This window comes from Rhinoderma darwinii, chromosome 1 (assembly GCF_050947455.1).
Source record: "Rhinoderma darwinii isolate aRhiDar2 chromosome 1, aRhiDar2.hap1, whole genome shotgun sequence".
In the NCBI taxonomy this organism is placed as follows: Eukaryota; Metazoa; Chordata; class Amphibia; order Anura; family Rhinodermatidae; genus Rhinoderma; species Rhinoderma darwinii.
The window spans coordinates 615,166,349-615,193,657 of record NC_134687.1 but is presented as its reverse complement, the minus strand read 5'-3'; the positions used below and the strand labels follow the sequence as shown (position 1 = coordinate 615,193,657).

At 43.0% G+C, this 27,309-nt stretch overlaps 1 protein-coding gene across 3 annotated transcripts in view; it reads left to right on the top strand.

The window, feature by feature from the left end:
* The window catches only part of PDZD2 (PDZ domain containing 2), a 227,839-nt gene that overhangs the window by 133,290 nt on the left and 67,240 nt on the right, over positions 1-27,309 (top strand). For all 3 annotated transcript variants that reach the window (XM_075841544.1, XM_075841534.1, XM_075841552.1), the window contains 5 exons: positions 2,750-3,179; positions 7,597-7,739; positions 8,882-9,014; positions 11,973-12,131; positions 24,718-24,832. In XM_075841544.1, coding sequence (XP_075697659.1) covers positions 2,750-3,179; positions 7,597-7,739; positions 8,882-9,014; positions 11,973-12,131; positions 24,718-24,832 — 980 coding nt within the window. The remainder of the gene's footprint in view (positions 1-2,749; positions 3,180-7,596; positions 7,740-8,881; positions 9,015-11,972; positions 12,132-24,717; positions 24,833-27,309) is intronic.

Below are 27,309 nucleotides of genomic sequence, written 5' to 3'. Positions count from 1 at the left end.
CTGAAATTGCATCTGGGCCTGTGTGTTATCTATGATTTTACATAGGACTTTAGGAAAACTTACTAAGATATCAATGCGCAGAATAAACTTTCATTACGAGTTTAGCTCTGGTACCTCTGCATGAATCTATTCTAAATTAATCTAAATGTAAAATATATTATACTAAGCCTAAAAAAAATGTATCAGACATATTGAAGAATTATTAATTTCTTTTTATGAGATTTGAGTAACCAGTGCTTGAAATTACAGGGCTGCACAGACTCTTATTTTTACTATGACAACACTCCCTGACTGTGCCTTATTTTTATGGGCACTGTGTGGATCCAAGTCACTATTCACATCAATAGTCAAGCCAGTTAAGATGTGGATATTGATGCAAATACATACATACAATGCATTCGGAAAGTCTTCAGACTCTCTTACAATTTTTTCACGTTTTGTTATGTTGAAACCTTGTGCTACAATCTAAAAAAATAATCATGGTTTTCCCTTCATTCTGCACTCAATACCCCATAATAACAAAGTTAAAACAGAATGTTAGTGTCACGTTGGGTTCGTGGACCCACTGGGCCATACCGCCTTGACGGTATGACAGCTGGCCAACAGGACACTGGTCACAGTCTATAGTTCGTATAGTGTACCTGTGGTAGCTCAGATAGTAGCAAGACCGGCTCGGCTGGGACTAGGCAGTAGGCAGACGCCAGGCGTGGCACAGCAGGACAGGCATGGTACACAGCACAGCACGACTTCAGCTCAACACGGCACTTGACCAGGATAGCACGGAATACAGGTTACAGGTAGCAGGAACGGGGAACACTGGGAACTGGAAAACACTTAGGAGACCGTTTGCATAGACATACTAGGATAACAACAAGAAGGCTCAGGCAAGGCAGGAAAGGGCAGAGTCCTTCTTATAGTCCAGGGTGCTCTGGGAGCAATCAGCTCAATCTCACACCTGTGTGCGCTCCAAGGCTGGACTGAGCTCGTGAGCGCACCCTGGTGGTCACTGTGGAACAGGACGGGCGCATGTGCAGACATCTCTGGAGAGAAGGGCGTCAACCGGATGGAAGGAGTTCGTGGTCAGCGACCACAGACGTTACAGTTAGTAATCTTTGCTAATTTATTGAAAGAGGAAAACTAAAATCTTGCACTGACATAAGTATTCAGACCCTTTACTCAGTATTTAGATGAAGCACCTTTGGCAGCGATAACAGCCCCAGTCTTCTTTGGTACGATGCCACAAGTTTTGCACACCTGGTTTGGGGATTTTCTGCCATTCTTCTCTGCAGATCCTCTAAAGCTCTTGTCAGGTTGGATGGGGACGTCGGTGGACAGCAAATTTTCAGGTCTCTCCAGAGATGTTCGATTGGGTTCAAGTCAGGGCCCTGCTGGGCCACACAAGGACATTCACACAGTTGTCCCTAAGCTACTCCTGTGTTGTCTTCACTGTGTGCTTACGGTCATTGTCTTGTTGGAGGGTAAAACTTCGGCCCAGTCTAAGGTCCAGAGCAAAAGTTCAATCTTGGTTTCATCAGACCACAGAACACAGAATCTTGTTTCTCACAGTCTTGTCCTTTAGGGGATTTTTTTGCAAACTCCAGGCAGCTAACATGTGTTTTGTTTTTTTACTGAGGAGAGGCTTCTTTCTGACCACTCTGCCATAAAGCCCAGATTGATGGAGTGCTGCATTGATGGTTGACCTTCTGGAAGTTTCTCCCATCTGCACACAGGATATTTGGAGCTCAGCCAGAGTGACCATTGGGTTCTTGGTCACCTCTCTTACCAAGGCCCTTCTCTTACTTAGTTAGGTGGGAAGAGCCCTGGTTGTTCCAAACTTCTTTCATTTAAGAATTATGGAGTCCACTGTGCTCTTGGGAACTTTCAGTTCAGCATTAATTTTTGTGTACCCTTCTCCAGATCTGTGCCGCCATACAATCCCATCTCTGAGCTCTATAGGGAGTTCATTCCTCCTCATGGCTTGGTTTTTGCTCTGATATGCATTGTCAGCTGTGAGACCTTATATAGACAGGGGTGTGTCTTTCCAAATCATGTCCAATCAAATGAATTTACCACATGTGGACAATAAAAGTGTATAAACATTTCAAAGATGATCTAGAGAAATAGGATCCCCCCAGATCTACATTTCAAGTGTTATAGCAAAGGGTCTAAATACTTATGTCCATCGAAAATTGGAGTTTTTAATTTTTAATAAATTTGCAAAAACGTCTAAAATTCTGTTTTCAGTTTGTCATTATGGGGTATGGAGTGCATGGGGAAAAACATGTTTTTTTTTGTTTTTTTTTAATGTTTTGGCAACATAAGTCCTCAACATAACAAAAGGTGAAAGGGGTTGAAGACTTTCCGAATGCACTGTACTTATAAGATGTCCATAAGTAGTGAGTGCAAAGAGCTCCCATTACACAGCGCTCAGAAGCAGAGTTTGTAAGGACTGTGTACTGTGCCTGGTATCCAGCTGAAAAGGAATATACTCCTCACAATGCTCCTTCCAAATCTCCTTTTCAGCTTTAGGCTAGGAGGAGTAACCAATTTTCCCCAACTATGGTTCTGAGAGATAAAATAGGAGGTCTTTGCATCCACTAGTTTAACCCTTTATGCCCTTCGGTCTCATAAATACTGAAATATGTAAAAATTAAATACCCCATATATCAATTACAGTTACTATTTGGAGAGGGTTTTGCTTAGTTACGATCCAAAAATTAAATATTACTTTTGTCATTTCTTCGTGTAGTTACCTGGCTGAGCAGTGCTGGAATGGCGGATTCATCTACTTGATCATGTTACGGCGCATTAAACGCAAAGCTCCTCTTCCTCCTTCCAATAGTGGCCATGCCAATACCTGTGAACCCAAAGCAACAAGTTCTACCTCACAGCCAAGCATTAGGGCAATACAAAATGGGAAAAGAACAAGGAAATTTGGAGTCATCTCAAGGACTTTGGCCAAAGACAGCAAGGAGAGTAAAGGAGCACAGGAGGGCATTCATGAAAATGGGTATTGTGCACCTATGGAAGTGGATGGAGACCATTCTAATGAGGAGGGTACAGGAAGTGGGAAACACATTCGGGAATTCTCTCACAACAGTTATGATGAAGACAGATGTGAGTACCACATGTCAAAGGCTGCAAGGACTTCCCCGAAACCCAACGACTGCTCCACTCAGGTACATATAATAATTTATTCTATTATGCAATATAGCACTCCTCCAGAAGGAAGAAAACTCTCTCTCTAATGCCAGCTATTTGTGACTACCCTGTCAATGTCCATCCCTTTAAAGAGCCTTGACATGTGACTGGTTAATAGCCAAACCAGAGACACCCATCTATAGACAGAGCTGTTTTAGAGTTGTCGTTCTTCATCAGTATAGTACCTTCCTAGCACTGTGTCAAAGGAATTTCACTCAGCCAACCAGATTTCTAATCAGAACTGATGAGGAGCAATAACTCTGAAACAGTGCTGTCTGCAGAGCCACGTTTCTAGGCTCTATAAAGGGTTGGACATTGACTTAGAGGATATGGACATATAGGTAGCATTAAAGACACCATTTTCTTCCATCTGGAGGAAAGCAATTTCGCATACTTTTTTATCCTAGGGTGCACTGCTCTTAAAGGAATATTCCCAAAATGGAAAAATAATCATCTATCTACTGGAGAGGTGATACCTTTCTGATCGCTGGAGGCTCGCCGCTGGGATCGCCACTGATCGCAAGAATGAGGGTTCCAAATCCCCTGTTGCTCCTCACTACGATAGAACATTAAATGGAGTGGAGGAAGACCATGCGATGCTACTCCATTCAATGTCTATAAGAATGACGGAAACAGCCAAGTACATTGCTCTACTGTTTCAGTCAGTCCCATAGTTATTGAATGGTGTGGCAGACGCATGCTTGACCCCCGTTCTCGTGATTGGTGTGAGTCCCAGTTGTGGGGCCCCCAGCAATCAGACAATTATCAGCTAACCTGTGGATTGGTGATAATTCTCGATCCTGGGACAACCCCTTTAAGACTCCCTACCAGCTGGATCTCTGCAAGATCTTATGCTTTTGAAACCGTATAACAGAAGACTGAGAACTAGTAGAAGCTGCATGTTGTAGAACCTGTGTGATGTGTTAGGGGGAGTTCACACAGAGTTTTTTTGACGCGGAAACCGCGTCGGAAAACGCACCAAAAAAACGGCAGAAAATGCCTCCTATTGATTTCAATGGGAGGCGGAGGCGTTTTTTTCCAGCGAGCGGAATAACCGTCTCGCGACAAAAAGAAGGGACATGCCCTATCTTCGGGCGTTTACGCCTCTGACTTCCCATTGACATCAATGGGAGGCAGAGAAAGCGTATTTCGCTGCGTTTTTGAAAAACGCAGCAAAAAATTCAGTGAAAATCAGCGTGCAGGCAGAGCAAAATCTGCCTCAAAATTCCAAACTGAATTTGAGGCAGATTTTCCGCCTGCAAAAATCTCAGTGTGATCCCAGCCTTAACCTTGAACACCATGTTACAGATTACGTTCAGATATAATCTACATACAAAGTTGTATAATTTTGCAAATATTTGCTTTACTCAGCTTGTACTGATCCCAAGTTACATTATGTCTAGAGCTGCATTATCTGCAAACGTTTCAAGCTCACATCTCCCAGCATTTCCTGCTTGTTCATGGTCTGTTAAGAGGATGCCCTTCTAAATTGTTCTCTGGGAGGTGTAATTTTAACATCAGCCATTGTATAGTGATCTAATACGGACCATATTTGCGGATGCCAATCCGTAAATACGGATGAATTACTGATGCCTACGGATCCGTATTTACGGACAGTATTTACTGATTGGCATTTTCGGCCATTTTCGGCCCGTTCTCCCATACAAAGTAAAACGCAAAGGATAGAACATGTTCTATCTTTTGCGGTATAGTTCTACGGCACGGACACTTATCCGTAGCGATACGGAAAGGTGTCCGCGGCCAATAGAACCGAGTGGATCCGTAATTGCGGACTGTATTACGGTCCGCAATTACGGAGATTTTTTACGGTCGTGAGCATGGGAGTCATTTCTCATACTCGCAGCTTTTAATAATATATAATACATGTGCTTATCCTACCAGTAACATATTCCTATTGTAAAGTCACAACCTGCTAATAGAATCCAGACCTTTTTCTGGATTGCCGTCAAGCTCATAAATATTTAGATTAAAACATCACTTTAGACAAATTTTCCCCAAATTTTCAGACACGTCTGCAAATATGTGAAATAAACATGGCAAGGTCTGCCACAAGCGCACACATTGATGGTTTACACATGTATCCAACCAGAACAATCACTGAGCGGCAAGGTTTTACATCCAACATACCAGCTATGCCTGTCTTTGGGGATCTCAGACGGGCACTGCCAGTAGTTAGGAGGCAGTGATGGGTAAGCAGCCGCTCACAGTCGCTTCTTCCAGCTTGGCGCCAGACCCTAGAGGTGTGGGATGGTGCTGAAACCACGATGGAGGTATATTTTGAATTGGGATGGAAAGCACAGTACTAAGGGGTAAAACAGGCACAATACATGGGGCACAGCGGACACAATACATGGGCACAGCGGACACAATACATGGGCACAGCGGAGACAGTACAAGTGTCCCGGGAGGCACAATACATGGGAGCAGAGCCTGTGCAATTTTAGGGGGCACCTGAGGCAGTACAGCAAGCACAGTATTAGAGAGCATCTTGTGGCGGCACCGCAGGAACAATATTGGGGGTAGTAGCAGCTGAGTCATAGCTGAGAGAAACCAAGATGAAGTCTGGGCCAGATGTCTAAATATATCACAGGTCAGTACAGAGATCTCTCTTATGATCTATTTATACCCAGGACTGTAACAATAACAAGGGGGCATTCTCTACGTCTAGAGCAAAGAAGGTTTCCACACAAACATAAATGGATTCTTTACTGTAAGAGCAGTCACACTATGGAACTCTCTACCAGAGGGAGGAAGTTGTGATGGTGAATTTAGTAAAAGACTTCAAAAGGGGCCTGAATGCCATTCTGGAGTGTAATAATATTACAAGTTATGAGTACTAGGTTATTGTAGATGGGTCGTTGATCTAGGGATTTAGTCTGATCCAGATTTGGAGTCGAGAAGGCTTTTTTTCCCAAAAATGAGGAAAATTGGCTTCTGCCTCATGGGCGTTTTTACCTTCTTTTGGATCAACATTGCAGGATAATAAGCTGAACTGGATGGATTTATGTCTTTTTTCAGCCTATGAATTATGTTAATGAAAATGTGTCATTCTCACTCAGTGGGAACAGTATGAGAATGACCCAGAGTAAGTACCTCACAACGAGGTTCCTCTTATCCTCTTGTAATGTGTGATGTCATCTGAGCTAAACATCATGGAAATGGAGTTGTTTACTCTTACTGAAGAGGTTCAACGTCATTAATATATTTGTCAGTAAGAGACTGAGAAAAATGTCGTACTACTTGACATTCGCTCACCGCCAGTTAAAGACTTTAGTAATCTGAGATAATCTATTTTCTACGGGACACATAATCCCATATATAAAGGCTGTAACTGTTGGGTAGTCTCAGATGGATTGATTTTTAATTCCTAACCATTTCTAAGCTCTTTTCAAACAAACCCTCATCTGTCTAGCTCAAGGTGAAAACCATTTCCAATGTGCCCCATGACTTCTCCACCTACGGCGTGATGCCCATTTCTTCTGGAATACCAGTCTTATGTCATATCTGCAGAGATCTCTGTATAGGCTCCAGCTACTTTGCACCATTCAGTCTATACAATAGAGCAGTGTTGAGAATGAATGTAAAGTTTGGTGCATTTCTTTGTTTGACATGTTGCAGAATTTTCATGGAATGCTGATCATAGAAAGGACTGTGTTTTGAGGGCATTGCCATGTCCATGCTCTAAATTCCTTGGGCACTCAATAACCCATTCAAGGTCTGGTTTTCTATGTATCTGTGTTGTTTGTGTGCGCTGACAAAAAGTTGCCCATACGCTTTTTCCTCTCGACTCGCTATTCCACTTCCCGCCTGTATCCCCCATACACATGCACGCTCGGCCTGGCTGAGCAAGCCTGTGTTTACAATGGGGAGAGGGGTATAAGCCAATGACAGATGTCCCTGGTGGCGGCTTATCTCCCGCGTGAACAAAGGGTTGGGTATGTTGAAACCCAACATGGCCGATCCTTCGGGTCAAAACATCCTGGTCTACATTAGATAGTTGTCCCGTTCCGCTGAAATCGTCCAACTTTCCTCTATGTATGGTCACTTAAGAATGAATTATCTGCCCCTTAATTAAGAGAAATAAAGCATTTTGCCCGTGATTAATTATCTTCAATATCTAGATCCTAACTGATGCGTTGTCTACATGGGAACATTAATGTAGATGGTGATATGTTGGACCCACACAAGGTCTGCCATAAAATGCCCTTCAGTCCCACTTTTTGGGTTTTGAAAAGTATCCGGTATAAACAGTCCAGGTAGACACTTGGGGACAGTGGGGATGATCTTCTTTAAAAAAAACAAATGTATTGCATTGGACGATTAATAAAAATCTTGAAAATTGTTTCGAAATATAACGTGTATGTTTTCTTTCAGCGAGACGGCTGCTGCATATGGAAGATGCACATGCTGAAGGGATCAGATGGTCTAGGCATTCAAATTACAGGGGGCCGGGGCTCCAAGAGGTCTCCACATGGTATTGTTGTAGCCCATGTAGAAGAAGGTGGCTCAGCAGACAGGTATTATATAATATAGGATTACTATGACAGGTCACACCTATATATAGATAGCACAGGCTCCACCATGGACAATAGGTGATGGACACAGCTCCCCTCCTCCGCCTCCCTGCACAATCACCTCTACAGAGGTCACGGAGCATGCCTAGAAAACTCTACCGTAGAAGTCAATAGATCCGCTTCAGACTATTGTTTCCTATGGACCATGTGGCGGCTGTAAAGCATATCTCTAAGTGCTGTTAATAGCAGTTCAGGCAAGATGGCTGCCCCCATAATCATGTGGAGAAAATAGAATTAAAAAAAAATCTACAATCATAAAATAAAACAGATTTAAAATAAAGAATTTGTTTCACTCTCTGGTTTTAGTTAGTAAAAAAATATATATAGGTGATACATTCCCCCTCGGTTTACATATATTATGTTATCAGTTGTGATGTTTGATTCAGATTTCTTTTTTTTTTTGTATGTTTTCATCCTAAGTCTACAGATTTTTTAGTGCAATATTTTCATTCTTTCTGTTGCCTTTATAGGAGGGACCTAAATCAAGTCTGTGTAGAGGGGCAGTCTGTTGTACAACAGAACCTCCTGTACTCATTTCAGTACATGAAGCTATGTGTGCTTAAAGGGTTTTTCCATCACATAAAGTAATGGCATATTTCTTGTATATGCCATCACTTTCTGACCAGTGGGGCTTTGATCTCTGGGACCCCTACCGATCCTAGAAATGCAGCGCTGAGTATCCTTCAATGTTTCCCTATGCATGAAAAAACAGTGACGGTGCCACAGTGCAAAACCAGAGCTGTGTAACCTTTCTTCTCAGGAGCGATGGAGGTCCCGGGGTTGAAAATTCTACCGGTCAGAAAGTGATAGCATATCCTGATTTATTATGAGATGGGAATAACACTTTAAATGCTGGGTATGGAGACAGGGAGGCAGATGATTGCCAGACAACCCGGACAACCACACCCATCAGAAAGGGCGGGAAACGTCAAGAATAGAAATAAACACAGATGCCACAATAAATGAGGATGTAGTGACTGCATGAACTATTGCTATTATATATATATATATATATATATATATATATATATATATATATATATATATATTGTATTACATGTTGTATGTATTGCTCTGTTTTTCAGGGATGGTAGATTGAAAGCCGGGGATGAGCTACTAATGATTAACGGCCAGTCGTTGGTGGGACTCTCCCATCAAGAAGCTGTGGTTATTCTGCGGAGTGCGGTCGGTTTGGTGCAGCTTGTTGTCGCCAGCAGGGTAGGTGTGAAATATTACCATGAGGATCATTCTTGCGGTCTATAAACCTCACTTAGATCATGAGTGCTGCCATTGCAAATGTATTACACCAATAACTATAGGAGGTGCAGAGTTTGTAGTGGCACGTAGGCACTGGTGCCTCAGGGGCTTAACCGCTCCTCTGCTACATAGAAGTAAAGTAGTACCATAAACAGGATCTGAGGTCTTTATTTAGGGGGTTTATATTTAGGGGGTCTGTATTTATTTAGGGGCCCGAGGTCTGTATGTAGGGGGTCTGAGGTCTGTATTTACGGGATCTGTATTTATTTAGGCTGTCTGGGATCTATATTTGTTTATGGGGTCTGTATTCATTTTGGGGTGTGATATAGGGGGTCATATGTGATCTAAATGCTGTAGTTTGGGGGGCATGTTCTATATAAATGGGCAGGGCATAAGGAAAATACATTACCTGCAAACGCCGATGCTGCTGCAGAATCAACTGTAGCCTCTGGTGCCGATGTGTCCTCGCTCGTCCGACACGATGCAGGACCTGGGGCAGGAAGTGAGTGACGACACAGCGTGTTCTCTCGAGAGCACGCTGTGTCTGCACTGCCAGAAGCTGGGCGTTCTGAAGAGAAGTGGATGATACTTCTAGTCAGAACGCCCAGCTAGTAAAAGTAGTAAAAACGCCCCGTTGTACGCACATAATACACGCCCAGTTGGACTTTTACTTTAAACACGCCCAGTTGTACTTTTGCAAGCCTCATTTGCATAACTACAAAAATGGTCATAACTTGGCCAAAAATGCTCGTTTTTTAAAAATAAAAACGTTACTGTAATCTACATTGCAGCGCCTATCTGCTGCAATAGCAGATAGGGGTTGCAAAATCTGGTGACAGAGCCTCTTTAAGGCCCTGTTCACATCACGTTTTAGTTTAGGTTTAGCATGTACATTGGGAAACCTCCCATACATATTAAATGTGTCCATTGTCAGACAGAGGCAAACAAGAGGTATGGAATATCGTAGTAGACTATGCTATTCCATCCCACGGAGACCAGTAAAAAAAAATTTTTTTTAACCTGGTAGCCTATGGGTGGCAGATTCCACTGTATTGTATTTTTATTATCTTTTTCTCTGGTGCTGTGATAGGCTCCCCTTTTTTGTCCGCTGTATGGCATTCTTTGCAGGCATCCATTAAACAGATACATCATAAGCTTTCAAAAGAACTTATCCATTAATTGGATGCCATTATAGTCTATGGGTGATATATTGTTTACTCCATACCGAAAAAAAAAACAAAAAAAAAGTTTTACTGACGTATACCAGCCCAACGGAGGCCAAAAGGACACTCTTCTGGCCTCCGTCGGGCTTATGGAGCCCTATGGTTAGCCTAGGCCTAACGGATACGTCACAGACTCTTATGATTCTTTTTTTATGACTTATCCGTTAAACGGATACCATTATAGCCTATGGGTGACGGACGTTTTACGTATATGTCGGGAGGTTTTCCCAGAGCATACGTCAAACACAGGCCAAAAAAAGGGATGTGAACAGCCCCTAAATCAGTGGCAACGCCATGGTGCCATTATAAACAGAAGCCACGGTACAGATGTGAACAGAGCCTTAGGAATAACAACGATACCGTACCGTTCTCACAATATACATAGAATTAAAAATAATTTAAAAAAAGTTGAATATATTTCAGAGTAGATAAAACATCTTCCCCACACAATTTCTAAAAGTGATTTTCTAATGAATATTTTATCTGCTGGGATTTCAGATCGGAGTTCACAGATATTAAGATACCTGCGAGTTGTTACTTAGTTGATGGTTTGAGGCTCAGGGATTAGGTGTGGTAATTGCTTAATCACCTCAGTAATTTCGTGCGCAATTTATTGATGAGACATCCGGATGTCCCAGGAGACAGACACTATTGTAATATCTGTCAGAGTCTGCGGTATTGAATATATCAATAGCAAAGACCCCAGAAATGAGTGGTCATATGAAATTGCCCCTCCCCCATTATACGGGATGTCTGGGTATTACAGACAATTGGTAACCCAGGTTAACACTTATTATTCCTGGTGGATTGGGATGGTTCAAGGGTTATTAGGGGTGGTTTAGGGCAGGAAAATATACCTATAGTTAAGTTATATTTAATCTAAGTATGTCCCGAATTATTTATACCGGTCAAAGTTCTGTTTTTCTGATACAAAGCTACAAATTCTTTTGCTTTCCTACAAACGGCTGTAGTTACATAATATTCTGTTTGCCTGCAGCCACCACTAGGAGGAGCTCACCACTAATACTGCTATACAATTCATTTTAAAGGGTAACTAAACTTTCAGAAAACTTCTGACATGTCATAGTGGGGGACCGAGCACTGAGACCCCCATGGATCGCTAAAATGAAGCCGCAGAAGCGCTTGGGTTAGCGCTGAGCCGCTTACTTTCTGATCGACTTTTTTCGTAAAGCCGATGTAACTGTGTTCAGGCCCAGAGACTTTCTATTGAGCCCATACATCATTATGTTGGCTTTCTGAGAAGAGACGATCAGAAACCAAGTGGTTCAGCGCTCACCTGAGCGATTCTGCTGCTTCGTTTCAGCAAACGGTGGGGGTCTCAGTGCTCAGACCCCCACCGATCAAAAATTCTGACATGTCACTTCTGAAACGTTATCTGTGGCCACCAATTCATCAGGTCGCACACACTTAAAGCCGGCCCTGCAGTTTATAAACTTTCACTTGTATGTAAGGAAATGTAGCAATTTCCATCTGTTCCCACCCCTCGGCCACAACATATTTCTGGAGGGTATCCCAGCAGCAGGACCCCTGCACTCTGCTAGTCACCTGCAAACCTACAACCTAGAAAAAGGGTTGTCCACAGTGCGGTAATAATACCCACAAAGCATCAATGATGTTAATTACAAAAACAAATGTGCATTTTGTCAGTCAAACTTTTTTTTAACTTTATTTTAAGGACGGCACAGACGTTGATTGTTGCACATACCCCTCCACCAGTCTGCCAGACCTAGTGAGTGCGTGCGCTGCGGAAGACGTTCACGCTGATAAGGAGAATGTGCACCCAGATGAGGGCGATGAGAAAGGATGTGGGGTGTCCGCAGCAGACCCAGCAGCTGTAAGTATCCCATATTTACCTCAATAAGAACCATTGTTCAATTAATCCTTCAGACTTTCCTGTGCTATAAGAACAGGCAGTTAGGAGGAAATAATATATGAGGTCATTATTTAGTGCCAGACAATAACTTATAAAGCTCCATTATGGTAATTAAACTTGTAGCTTAGAATTGCATCATGTGATATCGCTGAAATCTGCATCTATTACTGACAGTTAAAATTGATGACAATTGCGTGATAGTTTATAAACATTTAAAGTTTTTTATGTTTTTTTTTGCCTTTTCCGGTATTATGGTACAGGGAGTATCGCGTTTTCATACTTCGATCTGATATTCGGAAAAGTGAAGGAGAACAAAATGGCCACCATTAGAGAGGGTCTGTCAACTCTCCTATGTGGTGTAGTATAGAGGATCTGTCAGCTCTCAAGTGTGGTGTAGTAGAGAGGATCTGTCAGCTCTCCTGTGTGGTGTAGCATAGAGGACAGTCAGCTCTTTCGTGTGGTGTAGTATAAAGGAGCTGTCAGCTCTCCTGTGTGGTGTAGTATAGAGGATCTATCAGCTCTCCTGTGTGGTGTAGTATGGAGGATCTGTCAGCTCTCCTGTGTGGTATAGTAGAGGATCTGTCAGCTCTCCTGTGTGGTATAGTAGAGGATCTGTCCGTTCTCCTGTCTGGTGTAGTATAGAGGATCTGTCAGCTCTCCTGTGTGGTGTGGTATGGAGGATCTGTCAGCTCTCCTGTGTGGTGTAGTATAGAGAATCTGTCAGTTCTCCTGTGTAGTGTATAGAGGAGCTGTCAGTTCTCCTGTGTGGTGTAGTATAGAAGATCTGTCAGCTATCCTGTGTGGTGTAGTATAGAGAAGCTGTCAGCTCTCCTGTGTGGTGTAGTATAGAGGAGATGTCATCTCTCCTGTGTGGTGTAGTATAGAGGAGCTGTCAGCTCTCCTGTGTGGTGTAGTATAGAGAAGCTGTCAGCTCTCCTGTGTGGTGTAGTATAGAGGATCTGTCAGCTCTCCTGTGTGGTGTAGTATGGAGGATCTGTCAGCTCTCCTGTGTGGTGTAGTATAGAGAATCTGTCAGTTCTCCTGTGTAGTGTATAGAGGAGCTGTCAGTTCTCCTGTGTGGTGTAGTATAGAAGATCTGTCAGCTATCCCATGTGTCGTGTAGTATAGAGGAGCTGTCAGCTCTCCTCTGTGGTGTAGTATAGAGGATCTGTCAGCTCTCCTGTGTGGTGTAGTATAGAGGATATGTCAGCTCTCCTGTGTGGTGTAGTATAGAGGATCTGTCAGCTCTCCTGTGTGGTGTAGTATAGAGAAGCTGTCAGCTCTCCTGTGTGGTGTAGTATAGAGGAGATGTCATCTCTCCTGTGTGGTGTAGTATAGAGGAGCTGTCAGCTCTCCTGTGTGGTGTAGTATAGAGGACCTGTCAGCTCTCCTGTGGGGTGTAGTATAGAATATCTGTCATCTCTCCTGTGTGGTGTAGTATAGAGGATCTGTCAGCTATCCTGTGTGGTGTAGTAACGAGCATCTGTCAGCTCTCCTGTGTGGTGTAGTATAGAGGATCTGTCAGCTCTTCTGTGTGGTGTAGTATAGAAGACCTGTCAGTTCTCCTGTGTGGTGTAGTATAGAAGATCTGTCAGCTATCCCATGTGTGGTGTAGTATAGAGGAACTGTCAGCTCTCCTCTGTGGTGTAGTATAGAGGAGATGTCATCTCTCCTGTGTGGTGTGGTATAGAGGAGCTGTCAGCTCTCCTGTGTGGTGTAGTATAGAGGATCTGTCAGCTCTCCTGTGTGTGGTGTAGTATAGAGGAACTGTCAGTTCTCCTGTGTGGTATAGTATAGAAGAACTGTCAGCTCTCCTGTGTGGTGTAGTATAATGGATCTGTCAGCTCTCCTGTGTGGTGCAGTATAGAGGATCTGTCCGCTCTCCTGTGTGGTGTAGTATAGAGAATCTGTCAGTTCTCCTGTGTAGTGTATAGAGGAGCTGTCAGTCCTCCTGTGTGGTGTAGTATAGAAGATCTGTCAGCTATCCCATGTGTGGTGTAGTATAGAGGAGCTGTCAGCTCTCCTCTGTGGTGTAGTATAGAGGAGATGTCATCTGTCCTGTGTGGTGTAGTATAGAGAACCTGTCAGCTCTCCTGTGGGGTGTAGTGTAGCGGATCTGTCAGCTCTCCTGTGTGGTATAGTATAGAATATCTGTCAGCTCTCCTGTGTGGTGTAGTATAGAATATCTGTCAGCTATCCTGTGTGGTGTAGTAAAGAGCATCTGTCAGCTCTCCTGTGTGGTGTAGTGTAGCGGATCTGTCAGCTCTCCTGTGTGGTGTAGTATAGAATATCTGTCAGCTCTCCTGTGTGGTGTAGTATAGAGGACCTGTCAGCTCTCCTGTGTGGTGTAGTGTAGAATATCTGTCAGCTCTCCTGTGTGGTGTAGTATAGAGGAGCTGTCAGCTCTCCTGTGTGGTGTAGTATAGAGGATCTGTCAGCTCTCCTGTGTGGTGTAGTGTAGCGGATCTGTCAGCTCTCCTGTGTGGTGTAGTATAGGATATCTGTCAGCTCTCCTGTGTGGTGTAGTATAGAATATCTGTCAGCTCTCCTGTGTGGTGTAGTATAGAGGAGCTGTCAGCTCTCCTGTGTGGTGTAGTATGGAGGATCTGTCAGCTCTCCTGTATGGTGGAGTATAGAGGATCTGACAGCTCTCCTGTGTGGTGTAGTATAGAGGGGCTGTCAGCTCTTCTGTGTGGTGTAGTATAGAGGAGATGTCAGCTTTCCTGTGTGGTGTAGTATAGAGGTTCTGTCAGCTCTCCTGCGTGGTGTAGTATAGAGGAACTGTCAGCTCTCCTGTGTGATGTAGTATAGAGGATCTGTCTGCTCTCCTGTGTGGTGTAGTATAGAAGATCTCTCAGCTCTCCTGTGTGGTGTAGTATATAGAATCTGTGAGATCTCCCGTGTGGTGTAGTATTGAGGATCTGTCAGCTCTCCTGTGTGGTGTAGTATAGAGGAGATGTCAGCCCTCCTGTGTGGTGTAGTATAGAGGCTCTGTCTGCTCTCCTGTGTGGTGTAGTATGGAGGATCTGTAAGTTCTTCTGTGTGGTGTAATATAGAGGCTCTGTCTGCTCTCCTGTGTGGTGTAGTATAGAGGATCTGTAAGTTCTTCTGTGTGGTGTAGTATAGAGGAGCTGTCAGCTCTCCTGTGTGGTGTAGTATAGAGGCTCTGTCTGCTCTCCTGTGTGGTGTAGTATAGAGGATCTGTCAGCTCTCCTGTGTGGTGTAGTAGAGATGATCTTGCAGCTCTCCTGTGTGGTATAATATAGAGGATATGTCAGCTCTCCTGTGTGGTGTAGTATAGAGGACCTGTCAGCCCTCCTGTGTGGTGTAGTATAGAGGATCTGTCAGCTCTCCTGTGTGGTGTAGTATAGAGGATCTGTAAGCTCTTCTGTGTGGTGTAGTATAGAGGAACTGTCAGCTCTCCTGTATGGTGTAGTATAGAGGATATGTCAGCTCCCCAGTGTGGTGTAGTATAGAAGATCTGTCAGCTCTCCTGTGTGGTGTAGTATAGAAGATCTGTCAGCTATCCCATGTGTGGTGCAGTATAGAGGAACTGTCAGCTCTCCTGTGTAGTGTAGCATAGAGGAGATGTCAGCTCTTTTCTGCTATTTCTCCTGGAAAGATTTGACAACTGGGCGTTACCATTCCTCTTGTCAATAGGGTGTGTCCCTACAGTAGTTGCCATACCTTTAATCAGAGAAAGAAAAACCCTGGTGACCACAGTGTCACAGACTGAAACAAGCAGCTAAAATAACGTCTATTCTATTTATATTCTATCGGTAGCTTTCTATGAGCTCTATGGGTAGTTTTAAAGGATTATTCTAGCAAAAGACATTTAACACATATCGAAAGGACCAACATCGATTGCCAAAACGGGGTTACCTAAAGTAGATAGAGAAGACTTTCATATTACATTTCTTAGCAGTCCCCATGGGAGAATATGGAGAGTAATGAAAACAGATTAACAAGTGCATATGGCTTTTTCAGCATCTTCCATAGATTGCGTTAAGCGAGGCAGAAATGTTGACCCAACCATTGGAGGTCCCATTTATGGCATATTCTGTAGAAATGCGCTACATGTCTTTCATTGGAATAATCCCTTTAAAATCTATGCTCAACCATTTATATCCTTGACAAATCTACACATATCTATGGTTACAGACTACAAACATACCCTGCGTAGTCAGATGCTGCCTACTCCCTTCCATTTGTCACCTACTTCATGGTAGGTTTGTAAGAAATAGGGGACAGATGGTTTGCAATGTGACTGCAGTATCAGACTACGCAGGGTTTGTTTGTAGTCTGATACCATGAAGGTCTGCGTAAGAGCTGTAGACACAAACGATAAGATATTTTTAATCAGGACGTTTCAAAGTTGCTTCATATGCAAAGGTGGAAAAGTTGTTTGATTGTATTTGGTAGCACAAAAGTAATATGTAAAATACAATTTTACATTTAGATTTTCTCAAGAAACATAAAATCAAATAAAGCTTTTCGCTTTGTTTTATTACACATTACAGTTCTAGTATTTTGCAATTTATTAAAACGATTTCGCAGTTGGTTGATTTTTCAAATGTTTCCATATGCGTATTCCAGGGAGGGACACCGATAACTGGAATTTTCTATTTGGTTGAGAGAATTTTTTACTTAAATTATTAGTTGTGCCTTTGTCTTTCTTTGCTTTGGTTATGTGTTTGATCATTTGTAGACAATTCCAGAAAAAGCTTATAATTAATTGGTGGTTAGGGAGAAACGTAGATATTTAAAATGTTGTTTTTAGACGGCTAATTTATTGAAAATGTAATATTTGATGTTACGAAAATTCTCTACTTTCTGCTTCATTGAGCATGTTTAGACTCCAGTCCTTGGAAATGGAGCTGATGTGAATTTTTGTCTGGATGTAATGGAATTCTGTCTATTTTCCTTTGGTAATCATATATTTTTCAGGCTGTTACCTTTTGGAGACTCACCCGTACCCAGAATGTCTGGAGAATACTTCACTACACTGTCATGTTAAGGGTATATTCACACCAAGTGTAAACCCCGCTGAATTTCCGACTAGATTTTCTGTGTGAAAATTCGGCAGCGTTTTCACAAGAGAAATTAACAAGATGCCGATTGAGAATCTGCATTACTGGTCAATTCCCGCACTTCTTCTCTGCATGTTTTTTCCGCAGTGGGTGGATGGGTTTTGTTCATATCTCATCCACTTTGCTGCTACTGTAATACGCTGTGGAATTTCCACACAAAAAAATCTGGTTGGAAATTCCACAGTGTTGATGCTACGTGTGAACATACCCTGATATCAGAAAAAGCGCTCCAAAAGCGTCACTTTTTTATTGTTGACATTTAGTTCATATTAACTGCTTAATTATGTCACTGATAATGGCCTAAACCCCGTCCTGCACCACGCTGTACATTTGCGGCGCTGGAGGGAGGTAGTTACGTCAGTAGCTGGTGTCCGCTGTATCTGCCAGGAATGCTTGCCGAAATCCCCATGAAAATAAAACGTTGTGTGAACATACCCTGAAGATTTATATTTTGTGTAAAAAGTTAGGTCAGATGCTGCTCACTCATACAGTCCCCAGAGGAAGGTGACCATCAGGAGAGGAGAGCCTGGAATCTCTGCCAGATTCAGAAACTTGTAGACGGCCGGTTAAGTGTTTTCCAACTTCTCATTCGTTTCTAGGTCTAGTATCCCTATAACTGTTGGCACCTACAGTATGCATCTATTATATAGGATATTGTATAGGATATTTCCTGGAATACTCAATATTGTAAGGACTGTCACATATAAATAGTCCTTCTCTTACATATATTGCGTGATTTTTTTATATTTATCAATGAATAAAACAGAACTGGCAGCATTATTTATGGGGAAGGTTTGGCAGATTTTATTTGCATGTTTTATTGATGTCATGACTTATTAAACACAGTCTTGAGGGAAGGGCAAGAACTTTAACCTACATAATGGGTGGGATAGAAGATGAGGATGATGATATGACTTTATGGTGTTATAGTTACTGACCTTTCTTGGTCTGTGTGTATGTATATATATGTGTGTGTATATATATATATATATATATATATATATATATATATATATATATATATGTATATATATATGCACACAGTACAAGACTGAAAGCGCTTAGCTTTCAAACTTGGACAGAATTTGGTGTGACAGTACCCCTAAAGAGCAATTTGTTGGTGACGACTTTACAGCATAAACTTTTAAACTTTAAGGCCTATATATTGTCTTCTACACTCGGCGTGCTTTTAAGGGGTTGTCCATGCACGGACAAACTGATCACCTATCCATTGGATAGGGCATCAGTATATGATCGGTGGGGGTCCGACTCCCGGAACCGCACCGAACAGCTGCTCCGGCACATGCCAGAAGCAGATGACTCCGGTCACTAAATAGAGGAAAAGCTTGAGTACTGCAGCTCTGCTCCTATTCATTAGCAGTTCTGCAGCACGGCCGCTATGCAGTAGTCGGAGCCACCTGCTTCTGGCTCCGACTACTGCATACCCTTCATAACACTGGAGGCAGTGGGAGCAGCTGATCGGTGTGGGATCCGGGTTTCGGACCCGCACTGATCATATACTGATGACCTATCCTGTGGCTAGGTCATCGGTTGTCCGTGCATGAACAACCCTTTTAAGTCTCTCTGTATCAACACACAGATTGTACATAATTTACAGTCTTTCTACTCCTTATTCTGCATTGTTTCAATACAGGATTGTAACCTCCTACTGCCTGAATGGAAGAGATCAAAAACAAGTCTGTGCAGTATGGAGAGGCAGTCTGTTGTATAGGAGATTGAACTTATTGTGACCACTTGAGTACATGTAGCTTCATATGCTGATAAAAACGGAGGGTAGAAAAGTCAGTGAATATCCTAAAAGGAGCTTCAGAAAGAGAAGCAAACTTAGCACATTGTTTTGCATCTTTTTTTTTGTCCCTATTTTGGATATGTGTTAATACAACAGATGGTTAGAACTGCTTGCTATCATTCAATAGGAACCTTCATTCTTCACTGTTTATTTCCAGGGGATAAAACCTGGTCACGTGATGGACACACAGGTGCACGGCTCGTTACAGTACAGTTATCATACCTGCAACTGTGTATCCATCACATGACCAGGACAGGTTTTTATCTACTGGCAGTAAACAATTAAAGGGAGTGTCTCAAGATTAAAGAGGCTCTGTCACCAGATTATCAAATCCCTATCTCCTATTGAATTTGGTCGGCGCTGCAATGTAGATAACAGCAAAGTTTTTTTTTTTTTTTTAAAACGATCATTTTTGCCCAAGTTATGAGCTATTTTATATTTATGCAAATGAGCTTTTCAGTGGACAACTGGGCGTGTTTTCTCATTTTACCAACTGGGCGTGTATTGTGTTTTTACCAACTGGGCGTTGTGAATAGAAGTGCATGACGCTGACGAATCAGCATCATACATTTCTCATCGTTCCCACCCAGCTTCTTTCACTGCAGACATACAGCGTGACGTCAACCACAGGTCCTTCAACATTGTCGTCGGACAAAGAAGAGGTTAATATGCTCGTCTCCAGGGAGTTTGCTATAGGGATTTGATAATCTGGTGACAGAGCCTCTTTAAATGTTATCCAATAATTACAGGATAGGTGATAACATGCTGATCGGTGGGGGTTCGACCACTGGGACCCCCACTGATCATGAGAATGGGGGTCCCGTTCCTCCAAATGACTGGAGTGTCAGGTCGAGCATGCCCACTGCTGTTAATTTACGGTTTTTGTGACTGCTGTAGTGGCCAAAGAGAATGAATGGAACAGCAGGGCGTAAGCCTGACCTACCACTCAATTCATTCAGAGGAAAGGGACCCCCGTTTTTGTGATCACTGCTGGTCCCAGCGGCCGAACCCCAACCGATCAGCATGTTATCACCTATCCTGTGGTTAGGGGATAACATTTAATCTTAAAACAACGCACTTTAAGATGCCTAATTACTTATAGCAAGCAGAGATCTTGAAAACCATGAGGAATCTATGCACAAAGTATCTTAGAAAATTGTATAACTTTTCATCATAATACACAGAATAACTTTTATGTGCTGAAATCCATAATCCCCCTTTAAATTTCAGTACAAAGATATAGTTATAGAACTTTTATACAAATATAATTTTTGAGGTTCCAGAGATCTGTATTTATAAACCTCTTTAACATAAGTTGGGTTGGTCGCCCAGTTTACGATGAACTGAGAACTCTTACTGCAAATTACTGATTGTTGCCAGGGAAGGACTTACTGATCCAACATCTGCAGAATAGATTTCAATGTATGCATTCATGCTCTAGTCATGGAATTTCCAGGCTCACTATACTTTGCAATTTAATCTGAAATGTATTGGCAAATGTTATTCCCATTCAGTAGTAGATCTAGAACTTCAGTACTCTAATTAAATTTTCCTCCACCGGGGGCTCTCTAATCCGCAGGACGCATGATCACGGCCAATTAGCGAGGTCTCGCTGCTCTGCTGTAGAGTCCTGAGGTCTGTCACAACCTTCTCATGCAGAACTCCTAATGTTCTGCATTATTAAATTGAGATCATGTGTGCAGGGCGGGTGAAGACCAGCAACAGTGTCTGGGGCTTTAATAAGAGTACATTCAAGAGCTGCCAAATTCACTAAACGTGCCGCACGCTCTGATATGGGAAAGTGCTCAGCTGGAACAGATGTTTTATTGACTTTCCCATGAATCGGGCTGATTTGAAGTGTCACCTCTGCCACTAGAGGGTTAGCACCTGGCAAAAAAAATTTGTCAAAATTTCCAGTGTAAAATGCTATAGCTCAATTAAAAAAAAATTCACTCATTCAGTGATGGCCGTTGCAAAACTTTTGGCTGTCCAATAAGTACCGTATGTATCTTTCCTGGCGTCTTTGCAGGTGTAGATGTCTGTCGAAATTTAAGTTGTCCCCTATTGCTCTCAATGTGTCTGTCTAGACATTCATACGAATATAATGGTCTGGACAGACAAACGTACTTGGGGGGACATTTTAATCTATTCGGTACATCATATATGAGATTGACTTGCTAGGAAGTGGGTTTTTGTTAGACATATTTATTATGTTATGCCAACATGGCCGAAAAAGTTTTGAAGGTTTTCATATTAGATGGATATGCCATAAAATTCTGATCAGTGTTTGGGTTTTTTTTTTTTATTCTGGGACCCCACCAATCCTGAGGTGATCGTTCTCCATTTCTGGAGGGGCCACAAATGCAGCTGTTGTTTCCATATTCCCCAATCACTTTAATGGAGAGTGACCAATATTGGGAGGTTTAGAACCTATATTATCCCTCCATTTGTTAAGGATGCGACATTCCAAAAGTCTACAACATAGATTACCAAAAGAGAATAGGAATGATCATTCAAAAAATACAAAAATATATATTCAAAAAATACAAAAATATGTTTATTAGATATTATGCAACAGTACATGCAATACTATATTTAGAAATATGAACGGAGACAAACAACCTCACGTGGCTTGATGATACAAGAGAGGCCTAAAGATACATCTTTTGGATAGTACTGCCTTTTTGGGCTTATGATCTTGAGTGTTATATTTAGGGACAATCATTGATTTTTCTATGTGTAATTTTGGACATGTTATAACTGGTATTGTCTTAATGACTTTTCTCTTACATACGTATCATTTATATAGAATCCCTGTCTGTTCTCTGTATCTTTAGGCCTCTCTTGTATACATCTCCCCCTTTCAGCAGACATCCATAGTTGAGGGGATGGGTATCGCCGCCCGCTCTAGCAAAAAAAAATGGCTGACTCTTTCACTGCGTTTTTTGCCCGCTGTCCTCAATGGCCGTGGGCAAAAGTCACTGCGAAAACTGCGCCAAGAAAGTGCAGGCAGGTCGGCAGATTTTTTTTTTGCCTGCAAGATCCTGTGTGTGAACAGGGCCTAACAGTTTTCCATGACAACTGTGTTTAAAGCCTTTAAAATAGAGGCCAAACACTCCACAATTAAAAAATAAATACAATTGAATCTGTTACAATTTGGGGTTTCTTTGTCTTTTGGAGCATGTGGCCCCTCTTTTAATGGGTTGGAATAACACTTAAAAAATGCTACAGGGGTTGTCATTCTGCCTCCTAAACAGCAGCCAATGTTTGGGAAAGATGTGTGATAGTAGCCAAAATGCTGGCCATATTGGTAGTCACCCGCTTTCCCAGAGAACAGAATCATTTTTGACGACTCAAAGGTTTGCATAAAACAGTGGAATTCAGAAATCGCCAAACAAACCGAGCAATGTTTACAGATTCATAGAACAGCTGGCCACTGACTCATTTATATGGCTGCTGTCAGGTCAGTGACCATACAGAACCTCGCATCATCGGCTGCAGCGATGAGCTGGGAGAGACACTGCGCTCCAGGATACATCCTGACAACCACCGGGGACAATGCACTTCTTGGCACATTTGCAGGACAAGCTCAAAATAAAACAGGAAAGAAGATCAAGAGCCTATGAATTGTTTCTCAAAGCGCTTTAGCCAACAAGACCTAAAGGGTCACTCGGAAGAGGAGAGACTGATAATTCACAGATGAGAACGGTTTTGGCAAATGCTGGATGTGTTATTTAGAGAAACAATGTGGTGTAAATCCTATCATGAGCGGCTATTTATCATCTTCATCAATGTGTTGTGTTTCATAACGCTGGAACTCAGACAAATCATTCCAGCGAAGGACGCATTGCCTAAGCCTGTTATGATAAGATACAGACCGCCGGCTGCAGTAAGGGTCCTCTTACACAGTCCGACATGGGTCATGTAAACGAGCGCCGATGAATGAGACAGCTTGTTGATCGACATTCTTTTGCTCTTTTCACAAAAAGCGATTTTTGGGGACGAGCGCTCGTCCTCATACATTTCTATCATGTCGGCAGCACATCTCCCTTGGTAATGCGCTGCCGACAACGATAATATTTCTTGCAGCATAAAAAATACAATTAGCCGATGAACGAGCGTTTGATCGAGAACGAGCATTCACATGAACGACCATTTGCCTAGTAATTGGCCTGTGTAAAAGGGCCTTAACGGGGATTTCATGTTGACGAGAGGATTTCTAAAGGTGCCCATACACATTAGATGAACATCACCAATTTCATCAGGACCGGCCAACCATCTGGCATGGAGGTATCCTGTCGGGGGGAAAGAAGCTATAGCCTTTGTTCCCACTGGAGATAAGCCACCCCCAGAGGTGTCTGGCAGTGGCTTATTCCCCTCTCCCCATTTAGAAGACGTGCACATGCATATGTATAGGGGGTCGGAAGGAATTGCTGTTGGCTGAACGAGTGTTTGGCCAACAGCTACATAAGGTGTATGGGAATACATCATTGGAAAATTACACGCTTAGACTTTTTTATGCCATTTTTTTTTTCGGTATAAAAATACATCTGAAATTTAGCAGTTTTTACACTGGCCACAAGGGCGCACACTATAGACCGCTTTTCCTCCCTCTTTCTGTCTGTGCCAGAAATGCAAACCAGCACTGACCACTAATGCTGTTCACGCTCCATGACGGTTTCAGTGATCTGTCACATGATGCATCCCAATGATCACTGACGCATCTCGTTTATTTGCGGTTTGTCGGGTTCTGTCATGATTTCTGGCGCAGGCCCTTTCTCAATCCGGCACTCCTGGCACCATAGTGCACTATATATCTGTGTTGATGCCAGCCTTTTACCTGTGCTGTAAGCAGGAGCTGCCAAGTCTCATTAGGGAACAACTTCTTTACTATATGAAGTGTCTCGCAGTGACAGATCTATTCATTTACGAGACTCCGGGTGTTTTTAATATTAATGTTACTCCCAGGCAGATCAATTGCTGAGAATTTGTCCATTTTTTTTTATTTTCAGTGGAAAAGTTTAGTTATTTCAGCAATAACTATTTGACTTAAACATATGATCATATTCTCCATTGCTAAAAAATCCTAAAGCTGCTTTGCCACAGACCTATAAAATTCAATTCTCTCCATAAACTGTAAAATAAAAGAAAACCGACCTATTTCCATATATATCAGTATGTCTAGAGAGCGTTATCCTGGACACACTGTGGTACGATTTTTCTCTTTGAGAATGGGTTACCCACCATTTAGAATGCTAGGATATGCTATCACTCCCTGGTGGTAGGGGTCCGACTTCCGGGACCCCACGATCTTCTGAATGAAGGGGCATTCTAGCATTGCGATTCCTTCAGTTCCTTTGCAGGGGTCCCAGGGTTCACACCTCCACTGTTCATATTGTTAAGGCATATCCCAGCTATATGCCCATAAGATGGGAATACCCCTTAAATGTAAAGTAAATTCTTTGTATAATAAACTGTGTTTCAATAGTTGACCATTTTCTGCGGTCAGTGAAATGTGGAAACATTCATTGTTGAGATTGACCCAGTACTATTTTGTCACAAGGCATTGATCCATTGTTTTAAAATGTTTTTTGTTTTTTTTTATCACATTGTACTTTAACAAATATCTTCTTATTTCCTCTTTAAGATAATTGAGACGGACCACTTTCAAGTACAAGAAGCATCGGTGGATGACACCAAGAGCCTCTGTAGAAGTCCAACTTTAGGGAATAGTCTTCTCAAGTACAGAAGTCGATCACAAGGTATATAGTATTACGTGCACCATAAGCCGAAATTGGTGATTTAGATATTTTGAGTTTCTGACTAATCAAGTTGAATTTTCTTAGACCTCTGTCTAACTGAGGAAGCCGAGGAGATTATCTGCTGGTCTCAACAACGATGAATACAATAAATAGGAATAATTCTCGTCTGGCCCGCCGATTCAGGTGTCGGATCTTGTCATTCGAGTATTGAACCTTAATAAATGGCCAGGCCCTGATGGTTTCACTGCTTTGTATTATAAAAATAAATTCTTCTGTTCTAAGCACGCCCTTTTAGATTTTGTCAACTCTTTTAAAAATCGGTGAGATCACCAATTCTACCACGATCACGCTTCTATCTCTATGATCCCAAAACCTGAATCCAACTATTTGAGTTGGTCCAACTACCGCCCAATTGTTTTAATAAATATACACATTAAATTTCAAGTTAAAATCCTCACCCTGCATTTAAACGCTAGTTTAGGCATGTTCATACATAGATATGAAGTTGGATTCGTTCAATGCAGGCAAGCCTCGAATAATATATGACGGGTTGCCCCCCTGTTACAGTAGTGCACACACAGGGACATTGAACCTATGCCCCTTTCCCTGAATATCAGAAAAGTGTTTGATACAGTCTTCTGCACATACCTCTTTGCGGCGCTGAACAGGTGAGGTTTTCCCTCCTTTTTTATCACATGGCTCAGGACCCTCTATAGCATACCTCCCAACTTTGAATTTGGAAAAGAGGGACATTTTAAGCCACGCCCAATATCCCGCATAAACACATCAAATCACGGCCAGATCCTTCTGCAAATAACACGTGCAAATTCTCACTGCGGATCTCTAGACTGTCTGGATATCACAGATATTATGGATCCGGTTATGTCGTCTTTATGTTACTTTTCATAACTTGGGTATAACATTTGCTCATCACGGCAGCAGCTGCAGGACAAACCAAAAGGCTGAGAACAATGAAAGTCAAGAGGGAGACCCTGTGGTTGATGACTTTTTCATTGACAGGTAGCAGAGTTACATGATGAGTATTTTTATTTCCAGTTGTGTAACTCTTCTACCGGTCAACGGAAAAATTATCCACCAGAGCCCCCTTGTAGATCGCTCCACACACAGCACCCTGTAGATAGCTCCAGATACAGACCCCCTGTAGATAGCTCCAGATACAGCCCCCCTGTAGATAGCTCCAGATACAGCCCCCCTGTAGATAGCTCAAGATACAGCCCCCCTGTAGATAGCTCCAGATACAGCCCCCCTGTAGATAGCTCCAGATACAGCCCCCCTGTAGATAGCGCCACACACAGCCTCCTGTAGATAGCTCCACACACAGCCCCCTGTAGATAGCTCCAGACACAGCCCCCTGTACATAGCGCCAGATACAGCCCCCTGTAGATAGCGTTAGATACAGCCCCCCTGTACATAGTGCCAGATACAGCCCCCTGTAGATTGCTCCAGACACAGCCCCCCTGTACATAGCGCCAGATACAACCCCCCTGTACATAGCGCCAGACACAGCCCCCCTGTACATAGCGCCAGATACAGCCCCCTGTAGATAGCTCCACACAGACCCCCTGTAGATTGCTCTACACACAGACCCCCTGTAGATTGCTCTACACACAGCCCCCCTGTAGATTGCTCCACACACAGCCCCCCTGTAGATTGCTCCACACACAGCCCCCCTGTAGATTGCTCCACACACAGCCCCCCTGTAGATTGCTCCACACACAGCCCCCTGTAGATTGCTCCACACACAGCCCCCCTGTAGATTGCTCCACACACAACCCCCCTGTAGATAGCTCCACACACAGCCCCCCAGTAGATAGCTCCATACACATTCCCCCTGTAGATAGCGCCACAAACAGCCCCCCTGTAGATAGCTCTACACACAGCCCCCCAGTAGGTAGCGCAACTCAACCCCCTTATACTTTGTGCCACATTGCCGCCAGAGCAGAGAGCGGTTGAGGTAGCCGGCCCTACTTCTGGCACTCTCCGCTATGCTTTGACGTCACTCACCGTCAGAAGAAGGCAGGAGTCTTGCAGCGGTGTTCTCACTGGTGTCGATGCCGGCCCGGGAGTGGACCAGTCCAGTCACCTGACCGGTGAGTTCAGATGACAGGTCAGGTGACTGTACTGATCCACTCCCGTGCCGGCATCGATCCCAGTGAGAACACAGCCGCAAGATTCCTGCCGCCTTCTGATCGCTGCTGCAGTCAGCAGCGATCAGCTGTTTTGATGCAGCGCCCAGCGGGATATTTTGCAGACCGCCCGGGACGGCGGGACAGCGGTGAGAAACCGGGGCTGTCACGCCGGATCCGGTACGGTTGGGAGGTATGTCTATAGTACTACCTAGGCCTTTGTGGATAACATTATGTTCTCTTCTGACCTCTTATCTACCACCTGAGGCACCTGCCAGGGCTGCCCCCTTTCACCCTGGCTTTTTTTCTGGCCCTTGAGCTGTTGGTGAT